The 12,655-nt window shown below is 41.7% G+C and overlaps 1 protein-coding gene across 1 annotated transcript in view; it reads right to left on the bottom strand.

The window, feature by feature from the left end:
- Positions 1-12,655, bottom strand: part of Kiaa1549l (KIAA1549-like ortholog) — a 240,521-nt gene that overhangs the window by 47,694 nt on the left and 180,172 nt on the right. The window contains exons 14-15 of the mRNA XM_013019589.1: positions 6,769-6,950; positions 3,363-3,580 (exon numbers count right to left, since the gene is read on the bottom strand). Coding sequence (XP_012875043.1) covers positions 3,363-3,580; positions 6,769-6,950 — 400 coding nt within the window. The remainder of the gene's footprint in view (positions 1-3,362; positions 3,581-6,768; positions 6,951-12,655) is intronic.

Genomic DNA, 12,655 nt, shown 5'->3' with positions numbered 1-12,655 from the left:
TTATATACAAAACTAGAAAGTGGTTAATTATTACACTAGCAGAGCCAGTGTCTCTGAGTTGCATGCCATGGGTTTTTAATCCATAGATTCTCACCCATCCTCAGCTGAGGATGCTGCCTAAACCCTTAATGATCCAACACTTCTGGCTGGCTAGTGGATGCTGGGAAAAAGCTTTCAAGTGGGTGTCACAGAGGCTTGCAGACAGCAGGCTGAGCTGGAGCAGGTGCAGTGAAGGCTGCATCCATACATGGATCTACAGCTTGCATCTGCCTCAGGTACATTGTACTTTGGATCTCAGTAAGAGTTTATAATATGAAAATGAGGTCTTTTCTTACTTTAGAAGTAAAGCGTTATAAAAATGATTTAAAAAGGTTTAGTGATGAGCCAACGTTTAGTTCCGCTTTTGTCTTTATTTGACTTCACTTTGGTGTGAAGGAAAAATTCTGGTGATTGATGCTACCTCAGCATTAGTGAAGGATTTCTTTGCTTGTCCTGTCATGGTTGGGTGGTGGAGAGCAGAGTCTCTAGAGAGTTGTATTGTGAATGGCAATTAACAGGTATCTTCAATGTGCAACAACAGCTAAAACAGTGTGTGTTCTCTGGAGTCAATGACAGGGTGTCAAGAACAACACCTCCAAGCTTAGAGTTCTGTTTCTTGTCTCTTACTCTTTCTCTCCACCCCATTGCTGCTGATCCAATCTTAATTCCTCTTCCTAGCTCACCCAGTTTGTGACTATCCATCTTTTTCTCCTAACTGGACAATTGTTTAAAATGTATTTTTGGAACAATCATTTCTTCAATGACAGTTGCTGTAGGTACAACAGCAGGTCACCAAAGAGCATCTGACCTGGACCTAGGCTAGGCCCTTTAGGCACAGCTCCCATAAAAGTCTTATTCATTCTCTTGTCATAAAATGCTGAAATTGAAGTCATTATTTATTCCTCAAGTTGTTCCCATGCCAACCATTTCTGATTTGTATACACTGGACTCATTTTTTCCCCCTAGTGTCAACAGAAATCATAGCGCTCAGATCAGTCTATAAGAGACACTCCCTCCCCCCACCCCCACCCCCCGCCCTAAAGCAGTGAAGCTAAAGTTGACACCAGCCTCCCTATGGAACCCCTCACTTTGCTTCTCCTTTGTCTTCTATCCATTAACATGGTGACACAGGCATGGTGAACCCATGAGGGTATGGTTCTAGTCAGTGGTTTGTCATACCAGTGAAGTCAAATGAGGAGTATGGTAAATTAAGCCCTGGTTTTATAGTTCTCTCTTTGTTGAAAATAAATAATGTTGATGCAATTCAAAAGATTTCGTCCCACCTTCCAATTTGGTTTGGGAGCTTGGTGTTTTGGCAGTGTTAGGAAGTGGAACCTTTGGGTGGTGATAGAGCCTTAAAGGCTCTACCTTCATGGGTGACATTAATACCACTTTAAACTAGCCTTCCATCATGTAATGATGAAGCAAGAAAACCCCCGCCAGATGCTGGTGCCAGCCTTCAGAATGGTGAGAAAATTAACTTCTATTCATTACAATTTATCTGGTCTCAGGAATTTTGCTGTAAGAACAGAAAATGGACCAAGATGGAAACCAATTCAAACCATGTAGCCTGGCCTCAGTAGGCCAAGTTCCCTGTTACACTGCTATAGCAGCTCACACTTTAAACACCCCTTAGACTTGTGGTATATACTTTCGGGGTGATTATCTTTCACATCAGACCTCAGCAGCTAAAAGGTTGTTGTGTGTACCATAACCTGCTGAAGGAATTGAAGGAATGCATTAGAAAAAGCTGTGGTAGTATGCGACATCTGTTGTGTGTGTGAGTGTGTGTGTGTATGTGTGTGAGTGTGTATGCATTGGGGCTTGAACTCAGGGCCTCATGCTCCCTCTTAGTTTTTTTGTACTCAAAGGCAGTACTTCAGTTTTTGCTTTGTTTTGTTTTTGTTTGATATTGGTCCAGGTGCTTGAACTCAGGTCCTGGGCACTGTTCCTAGGCTCTTTTTGCTCAAGGCTAGCTAGCATTCTACCACTTCAGCCACAGCTCTGCTTCCAGCTTTTTGGCAGTTAATTGGAAGATGAGAGTCTCATGGACTTTCCTACCCAGTCTGGCTTTGATCCAAGATCCTCAGATCTCAGCCTCCAAAGTAGCTAGGATTACAGACATGAGCCACCAGTGCCTAGAACTTTTTTTTTTGGCATAGTTAATTGGAGATAAGAGTCTCTAAGATTTGTCTGCCTGGGCTAGCTTCAACTGTGATTTTTAGATCTCAGCCTCTCTGAGTAGCTAGGGTTACAGGTGTGAGCCCCTGGTGCCTGGCTGTGTGCAGCATCTTGATGGGTGCCTAAATCATAGCAGGTGACAATAAATGTCAAATAACTGAAGAAATCTGTGAATGAACCAGACAAACCAGCCTAGAGTGCTGAGCAGCCATGTAATACGTACACACGAGGCATGAAATTAGCTTTTCTTATGTAAGAACCAGGAACATAATTGAAACATACAATGTCCCCTGGTCTGAAAGTTGTATAACTAGGTAGATGACTAAAGATAGATGACTAAAGACTATATCTTTATCCAGCTCTGCAATAACTACTGGGTTGAAAATATCATTAAGCTAAAGGACAATTATGGTTGTTTGCCTGCCCAGTATTATTTTTTAATGGCTTCAATTTTGTTCTCTTCTAGATTTATTACAGAGCACCTGCTTTGTGCAGACCAGCAGGGCCTGGAGCAACAGCCTGAAAACATCATAATCCTGAAGCATCAGACCAGGGGACCCTGCTGTAAGCATCAGACCAGGGGACCCTGCTGGCCTGAGCTCTCCTCTGCCTCATCCCACCCACGATACATTGCTCTAAAAAAAATCCCACAGACCAGGCTGGGAATGTGGCTTAGTGGTAGAGTGCTTGCCTAGCATGCATGAAGCCCTTAGTTCCACTCCTCAGTACGACATAAACAGAAAAAGCTGAAAGTGGTACTGTGGCTCAAGTGGTAGAGTCCTAGCCTTGAGCAAAAGAAGCTCAGGGACAGCGCCCAGGTCCTGAGCTCAAGCCTCAGGACTGGAAAAAAAAAAAACATCCCACAGATTAGCCTGGCACAAGTGCCTCACATTTGTAGTCCTAGCTATTCAAAAGACTGAGATCAGAGGACTTTGGCTTGAAGCTGTGCAGGCATGACAATCTGTAAGACTCTTATCTCCAATTAACCACCAAAGAGCCAGAAGTAGAAGTGCTCAAGTGGTATGGCACCAGCCTTGAAAAAAAACAAAACTAAACTAAGGGATGTTGCCCAGGCCCTGAGTTCAAGTCCCAGTACTGGCCTCCCCACACTCCCCACCTCCCCAAATCTATAGAGCCCATACCTGTTTTTAGCCTCAGGGAATGGAGCACACAGTTCCGGGTCTGGTTCCAAAACATGTTCCATTTCCTTTGGGGCTTTTTCATACATCTTTTTTCTTTCCGTCAGGCCTTTATTTGTCTCCACAGCTGGGAAGTCATAATACCCTTTCCTCTTGGCTTTGAGGCGCAGCTTGTTCCGATAGTGCTCGATGTCTGACTTCTGCTTCAGGGCTTTGTTTACCTGGAAAGAGAGACAGCCTCAGGCCCACATCCAACCCAGCATGGTGACCGGTGGGGGCTTTCACTAGAAGGCCAGGACTCTTAAAAAGCCACCCTAGGTGTCACTTCTGGGCTTCTGAGCCTGCAGACCCACCTGCATCCCCTTCAAACCTAAGCTCACAATGTGGGGGTTTGTCCGGAGATCTCTCATCCTCTTCTCTCAAGACTGCTCTGGCCTGGGTCTGACACCACACTTCCAGCTTTGTGGGAATGGCTCTAATTCTGCATACACCTTTGTGGTGATCTTTGGCCTGGAAGCCTAGCTAGTTCTTGATGCCATGAGGCTAGTTCCAGCCCCAAGGGGCCTGTGACGTCTCTGGCTATGTAGCTACGGCCTAGTTAAAGGAGACAACAAGTCCTTTGAAGCAGGAGGAATGGATGGGGCAAGAAGGTAAACAAATGTTCTGCTCCAGACACCTTTCACACAAGTCATCTGCAGCTGAGAGAGCATGACTTTGAGAGAAAGAGAGGGGTGTGGGAGAGAAAGAGAGAGCTCTGAAGCTTTGGCCTTTCAGAAAGATACATGCTAATAATGTATTCTGGGTCTGGGAAACAAGCAGATGGCCATGTTTACTACCTAGTAAGTGATAACGATGTTATGCCCACATTTCTGAACTTTGTATGTTGTTACTATGTCTTCTTTAAAATCATCTTGAAAAGAATTTCCTGTAATTCATAAAAGGGAAATTCATGACATCAGGGTTAGGCTTAAAAAAAAAATTAAACCAGCCACCCATCAGAGAAGAAGAGAGAAAATTGCAAAGCAATCTGTGTCAATCTATACAAGGCAGTAAATTACAGAGAACAGTGCGGGTTCTCTTCTAACTGAAATGTGGGTAGGGTCCTTTCCTCTTATTGCCCAAAATGTAGCAAGGATCATTTCTGAACAAGGAAAAAGGCTCAACTGTTCTCTTTCTGTGACAGGGTGAAGAGCCTGGGAGAAAAAGGGAACAGGAAATTGAATCTGTCCCAGATTTTGAGTCTATGATGCTCATATCATTAAGCTGGACAAGGGATCCAGGCATGGTGACCACTATGTAAGCTCAGAACTAGGGAGAAAGTCCCAATCTACAGCAGCTATCAGCACATTGTGCTAACTTCAGAGGCTTGAATATTTGGTGGCAAAATCACACCCCAGGAAAGAAGCAGTAGCGTGTGTGTGTGTGTGTGTGTGTGTGTGTGTGTGTGTTCCTGGGGCTTGAATTCAGGGCCAAAGTACTTCCCTTTATCTGTTTCACTCAAGGCTGATACTCTACCACTTGAGCCACAGCTCCACGTCTGACATTTTGGAGGTTAATTAGATATAAGAATCTTGGGGACTTTTCTGCCCAGGCTGGCTTTGAACTTGAATCCTCAGCTCTCAGCCTCCCAAACAGCTGGGATTACAGGCGTGAGCCACTGGCGCCTGATATGTGATTGGTTTTGACTATTCCTGCAGACTAATTGGTGATAGTAAAACATCTCATGTGTATTAGCCATTGTTTTATAGTCTTTACATATATTGATTCTCACAGCTACCCATTTATTGCAGATGAAAATGCTGAGGCACAGAGGAGTCAATTAATCTCTTAATGAAAGTCACACAGACCGTAATGGAAGAACTGGGATACAAACTCTGGCAGCATGCTCCCATGGTGTGAGAGGCCACAATGTCTAAGTGCAATTCTATTGCTCACCAATGAACTTGAATGAGTGTTAAAGAGAGGGCAAGAACACTGAATAGGGTACCACAAATCACCTTCAGTATAACCTTGAATAAGCCAGCAGACCCCTCTGCTTTAGTTTTTCTAATACGAAGAAGTTGGAATATAAGTGCTCCTTGAGTGTATATTCAGTTACATTTTGAAGTTGTTACAGTTCAATTTGTCACCTCTTTAGGCTGCTAGCTCAGTCTTTTTGCCTAGAAAACGAGATACTTCCTGGAACAGGTTTGTGTAACACTTGGATAAATATGCAAAATGATAGTATATATGATGCCTAGTTGTACAGGGCTGTGACATGTTGTTGGAGGTGTTATGGGAAAGAAACTTTAAAACTTTGGCCAGGTGCTGGTGGCTCATGCCTGTAATCCTAGCTACTCAGGAGGTTGGGATCTGAGGATCATAGTTCAAAGCCAGCCCAGGCAGGAAAGTCTGTGAGACTCTTATCTCCAATATGCTACTCAAAAACTGGAAGTGGTGCTATGGCTCAAGTGGTAAGCACTAGACTTGAGCAAAAAACAGAAGCTCAGGGACAAAACCCAGGCCCATTATTCAAGCCCCAGGACCAGAAAAACAACAACAGCAACAAACAACAACAACAAAAAAAACTTTGGAAGTTTTCTACCTGTTTTAGGTAATCGTAGCAAGGAATAAATAAGTAAACTGAATAACCAGCCTGGCAGCTTAGCCCCAGAGAAAAACGTGTGTGTGTGTGTGTGTGTGTGTGTGTGTGTGTGTGTGTGTGTGGAGTGTGTGTATGCACCTGTACATACATGTAAGGGAAATGTTCACAGTTATATTAAACGTCCTATACACAGATTCTTAAAGGTGCATACGTATTTTAGCCATTCAGCTGAAGAAGAGGGAGGGAGAGCATACAATTCTTCCCTGACTTCCTTCTTGTCCCTCTGAGATCTCTTTCTCCCTTTTCATGCATTTATCAAACATCTGTTATATAAGCATCTATCTATTATCACCACCTAATTTTCCTTGATAAGATCGCAATCATTGTGTGTTACAGACTCTTTGGATTCCTAGAAAAGTTGATAAACATCATGCTATATATTGATATCTTTCCAAAAGCAGCTAATGGATTGTTCCAGACTTGCTCAAAGGAAAAAACTGTCATTTCAAAGCCTGTAGTGGGTCACATCCTACCCACTTCCCTCTCAATTCACATTCTTCCCATCACCATGACAGTGGAAGTGTTAGGGAGCAAGATGTAGAAAAGCAGAGGGCTGTTTTGGTGTGTGTGTGTGTGTGTGTGTGTGTGTGTGTGTGTGTGTGACTTGTCTCCTGAGTCATCTCACTAAGGTCTGGTACATGCAGGGGCTACAGTAACATTAGCAGCCTGAGATAACTGAACACAGATTTCACCTGCATGCTGAAAGGCATGAATCCAGTCCCTGAAGACCACTGGCCTGCCCCACATGGGGTCATGGATGCTCACCTCACCATTGAGGACAGACGAGGATTCTTGGCTCCTGTCTGAAGCAGGGTGCACCGTAGGCAGGGCTGCAGGTTTGATGGCAATGAGCTGCACAGATCCAGAAGACGTGTCAAAGGGATCTGTTGCTGCCTTGGCTGTGCTGTCAAAGAGAACTGCGCCCTCCTCTTCATCACTGGCTGTCACTGAAGGCCAACATAAACACATAAGACTTAGGATGTTGAGAGTTTCACGATCTTGGGGAATGCTAGTAGGCTCACCCCTACAGACAGTGATCAAAAGGACCTCAGAGACAACCCTGTTTGGTTCTGTGACAAGGGCTCTCTGCTCTTCATGGTTTCCTTTTAAGAGCTACACGATTTATCCTGCCAGCGTGTCATCAGTGAGTAGGAACCAGTTGTAAAGACTTGAGTCAAAACAGTAAAGGACATTTATTTTTTTTCAAAACTGACAAAGCACATTTGGCATAAAAAGTTAATTTGTTCTGGATGCCTGAGTTGGGAATGAAAGGAGTAAGTTTGGCTAAAATCTGCAACTATTGGGGTGACAAGTCTTGAGCAACTATCTATACTCATTGCTGTGATTTCTTTGCTTCTTGCCTGCCTGTCTACTTCCTTCCTTCCTTCCTCCCTTCCTTTCTCCCTCCCTCCCTCCCTCCTCCTCCTCCTCCTCTTCCTCCTTCTTCTTCTTCTTTCTGCCTGTCTTCCTTCCTTCCTTGCTTGCTCTCTCTCTTTCTCTCTCTCCCTCCCTCTCACCAATGATTTTCACTTTGGTTTCTTTCATTTGATTAAGACAAAAGAAAGCGAGGAAATCAGCTGAGAATGAAAGCAACTCCCCTAATTAAATAGACTGGTTGCCACCTACACTCTGTTAAATGAATTCTCCCATCTGACAGATCATTCTGCTACAATAGCTGAAAGATACCAGTTGGCTTTGTGCTTTGATAACTGAGCTGAGAGGAAAAGTTCCAGGGCCAGAAGTATTGCTTGTTCTTGAAGCGTATTCCCATGAAGCAGCTCTAGGAATGACAACTCATTGAGCATGGCTTGGCAAGAGATAAATTAAGTCTGTTCGAACAACTAAACCATCAGATAATTTAGAAGCAAAATAGGTATTCTCTAAAATATGAATGTAACAAAAGTGTGTTCCTCATCCCTCCTACCTGCTCAGGAGAATGTTACTTAAATTATTGAGAAACACATGGTTTATATCACCCTGTCACTTACTATAATCACAGATCAATCAGGTTAAGCCAAGTGAATTGCTATTTTACAACATGGCTAAAACACTGCAGAGTCTAACAATGGGTTATAACTGGATTGTTCTGTTTTGTTGTATGGACTGGTTTGAAAATACCAGACCAATGGAATACCAGAAACCAATGGACAGAGGAAAGTATCTATTCAGATGTGTTATGAGATATGCATACATTTTGATAGGGTCTTTTTTCTGGGCACCTCATATCTGACCACCTTTCTCCCCCCATTAGGACAACTACTGGCCTCCAAGATGGCTCTCAGTAATTCTCACCTCCCATAATAAATAGGCTTTGGTTCTACTTTGTGTAACCAAGTGGAAAGTGCAGAAGTGACAGCTTTAAAAAGACAATGATAGCTTCCACCTTGCTCTCTTGGATCATTGCAGCCCTAGGGACAGGTGGGGTGGATGGCTAGAAACTGAGTCCTCCCTCCCCCACCAGCCACACAAGTGAGCCGTCTTCAGGCCCAGTGGATACTTTAGATGACTATAGTCTAGGCCAATGTCTTGATTGTGACTTATGGGACACTTTGAGCCAGAATCACCCAGCTCAGCTTCTCCAAGAGTCCTTACCCTCCAAACATTACATGACTTAATAAATGTAGACTGCCATCTTTGATAACTATGTATAGGGTTAATAATAACCTATAAGTAAACAATATCCTGTCAACAAATCACTGATGAAGCACCTTAAAACCAACCTCCATCTCCGAGCTCCTGTTACTATACATACACCACCAGCAATTAGGATAGGTGCTCTTTCAACAAGGAACTTGATCATATTATCTTTGGATTAGAAAGGTCTGAAGGTCCATGGCTTTCAGGATAAAGCCAGAGGTTTTGTTTTGGTGGTACTAGGGCTTGAGTTCTGAGTCTTTTGCTTGCTCAGCAGGTACTCTACAATTTGAGAAACATGCCCAGGTCTTTTCTGCTTTAGTTATTTTCCAGGTTGTAACTTGCATTTTTGCCTGGACTGGCTTCAGACCATGGTCTTCCTACCTATGTAGCTGGGATCACAGATACACACATTCCTGGCTTTTTGACTCATGGAATCTCAATATATATTTTACATGTATGTATATCAATATCATATATACACAAATATACACCCTCACACATATTTTAAACATAATGTGCTAAACTTGCAATCTTGCACTTTTACTCTTTCCCAGAAAATATCTTTCCAAAGGTTACATAAGAGTTTGACTTAGAAGTTCCTATGTCTCTATTTGGAAAAGCACAAAAAATATTGTGTGTGTGTGTGTGTGTGTGTGTGTGTGTGTGTGTGTGTGCATGTGCTGGTGTTGAGGTTCGAACTCATGGCCTTAGGTGCTGTCCCTGAACTTTTTCTCTCAAGGCTGAAACACTAGCACTTCAGCCACAGCTCTACTTCTATTTTTTTTTTTTTTTTGGTGGTTAACTGGAGAGGTTCACAGACTTTCCTGCTTGGGCTGGCTTTGAACCATGACATTCAGATTTCAGCCTTCTGAGTAGTTAGGATAACAGGTATGAGCCACCGACATCTGGCTAGATTCTTTTTGCTTTCAAAATTCTATCTGCCACATCTACCTTTTCAATCAATATTTAAAAATTTTGTAAAATAGACTCTAAAATTGACTTGTGGCTAGGGTAACTATGATGGTTTCCATATGAAATGTCCCCTACAAGAACACTTCATCCCCAGCTGTCACCATTATTGTGGGAGGTTCTGGAAACTTTAGGAGGGGGAACGAAGCTGGAGATAGTAGGTTACTGAGAGTAGGTCTTTGAAGATATCGTGTCCCTAGCCCCTTCGGTCTCTCTCTTTTCCTTGATGACACAGGGTGAGAAGCCATCTCTATACATTCTCACCACCAGCACACACTGCCTCACTAACTAATACAGTAAGTGATGAAGCCACTGAGCTCTAAGGGCCCAGGGCAGCCAGCCATGTTCTTAGTAAAATAGGCTCTTTTCCTCCTAAAGTTCTTTTTTTCGGGGGGTGGGGGGTGGGAGTGTAGTTGTGGAAGTGGGAGGGAAGGGATGGTAGGGGAAAAACAAAGGAGGAGGCAACAATGCTTGATAAGAAATGTACTCATTACCTTGCTCATGTAACTGTAACCCCTCTGTACAGTATTCTCACAATAAAAAGCTTATTAAAAATAAATAAATAAAGTTCTTTTTTTCCCCCTACAAAGAACAACAAAATTAGAAGCTATAGATACAACAAGCCTGGGAGAAACAAGAAGAGCTTTAGAATAACAGCCTAGCGCATTAACATGTGTTATCTAACCCAGAGTCTAATTAGACGCTCTAGGGTAGCAACAGTATTTAAACAGTCCACAAAAACACAGTCTATTTTCAGAGGCCACATTCATGTAAAAAGAGCTCAATCCTTTTTGCAGGCTATCTGATAAAAATACACTTTTCTTCTGTCATTTTCTTCCTTCTTTTCTTTGGATCATGTTCCAATCCAATCACAAATACTAGTGAGTTTTTTAAAAATCAGATAACTCTTACATAGTATTTAAGATTAAAAAGAGCCCTTTTAGTAAGAAAAAGAATGTGGATTTCATAAAAAGGTATTTTCCTAGAATTTGGATATACTGCTAAGTCTGTGGAATTTTACGTAAATGAGCTTCCTCTCAATTCTAATTGAAAAATTTAAACCTAAACCCCACTGAACAAATTTTTTTGATCAAACAGAAGCAGCCAACTCTGTAAATTCTCTTTTACTTATTGCAAAATTAAAATGTGGCCAAGCAAACACTATAATCCTGCAAAAGGTGGTGTCTTAATAAAACAAAAAAACTCAACCTGGTACAGTAATTACACATCTGTTAGTTATTTTAGAATCTGATAAATATCAAATTATAATAAATATATGATATATAATAAATATCAAGATGCACTGTACTCATAAACTGATACATTGAATTGAAATCCATCTATAGTATTTCAAGACAGTAATAAAAAATTAAAACACACACATAATCAAGGTGATCTAAACAGAATATGGAGGCAGATAGAGAAGACAGATAAACAGGACCAGCAAAGGTCAGATGAAACAGTTAGGGCCAGTCAGCATCAGTGGCTGGATAGTGAGTGATGTGGTCTGGAACCAACCAGCTTGCTCCTCTTCTGTGGATTAAATGTAGGAGGAAAAATGTGTCTTTCTGTAAGTGCCTATTGACTGATAAAGGAATTTGGGTTTTGCACATTTTTAAGCAAGAATAAGGACATAGAACAATGTGCACATAGATTTCATTTTATAAAAGAAAACAAAGCAGGATGTTAAAATGCAAGGATACATATATGCTGTCATGTGCATAGTAAAAAGGTCAGAGAAAGACATTAAGTTCTTCAAGGTCATTTGAAGCCCAAGGTAGGTGAGTGGGGTGACTGGGGGAGTGAATGTTCTTTGAATTGACTTTATAAAATGTCAAAGAGTATATAAAAAGGAATGGAGAAGGAACAGACAGAGCTAGGAGAGTGGATGGGCTTATGTTTGCTTAGGTGACCCCTGCAGTATACTCATCTATGAATCTACGATACAGAATGTACAGTTTCTGTCATCCACAGTAATCAGAATTCAGGAGAACAGTCAAATAAATATGCCAATTTGAAGTGTTTAAATGCATATAAATACATTCCAATTTATAGTAGCTGGCAATGAGGAGGGAACATATTTTCTCTGCACAATGTAAGTCCATTTTGCTTTTCTTTGTTTTTGTTTTGTTTAAACTTTGCTTCTTTATGTAACAGAAAAAAAAGAAATAGGTGACATTTGCAAACTAAAGAATATTCTGACACTAGCTTCAAGAGAGAGTCCCTGAACTATATTTCATCAAATTCTTTCAAAAGGAGAGCCCAGCTAAACAGTGGGGCCAGATTGGTTAGCCTTTCATTTGACATTTTCTGGAGATCACTACCTACAACCCTTTGACATCTAAAAGGAATTTTCTCTGATTGAAATCAGCAGTGATGGGTCCTTGATTCCGGGCAGTATCGAGCCAGCCTCATATGCAGAAGGACCATGTGGACTGCGGGTCAGAACCAAGGGTGGAATCAGGAACAAACCAAGATTGTACAATAGTGTCTGACACCTGTGGTCTACAGATAATACAGCTAGGAAGGGAGCTGAGAATGAACCCCAACAGCAATTCTTTATAGGAAGGGTAATAATAATCTGTCTAAGAGAGATTAAATAGTTAAGTCTCTCAAAAAATTGAGATTTAATGAATTAATGCACTAATTAACTAAAGGTGGTAGGTGTGTGTGTGTGTGTGTGTGTGTGTGTGTGTGTGTGTGTGTGTTAATGGGAGTTGAACTCTGGGCCTTGTGCATACTAGGCAAGAACTATACCACTCAGCTACCTCTCTAACTCTTTATTTTTTTGTTTTGAGACAGGGTCTCACTAAGTTGCCCAGGCTGTATTCAAACTTGAGATCTCAAATTAGCTAGAATTATAGGCTTATACCACTATGCTTTAAAAGGTTGATTTTTTTCTTTTTTTTAAATTTTATTTTCTTGTAAAGATGCTATACAGAGAAGTTACAATTCTATCAGTAAGGTAAGAAGTACATTTCTTGTCAGGCATTGTTACCCCCCCCCTTTGTTTTTCTCCCACTATCCCTTCCCACTCTCCCTTGAC

Source organism: Dipodomys ordii, unplaced genomic scaffold, assembly GCF_000151885.1.
Source record: "Dipodomys ordii isolate 6190 unplaced genomic scaffold, Dord_2.0 Scaffold46, whole genome shotgun sequence".
NCBI lineage: Eukaryota > Metazoa > Chordata > Mammalia > Rodentia > Heteromyidae > Dipodomys > Dipodomys ordii.
This window is presented reverse-complemented; position numbering and strand designations above follow the sequence as displayed.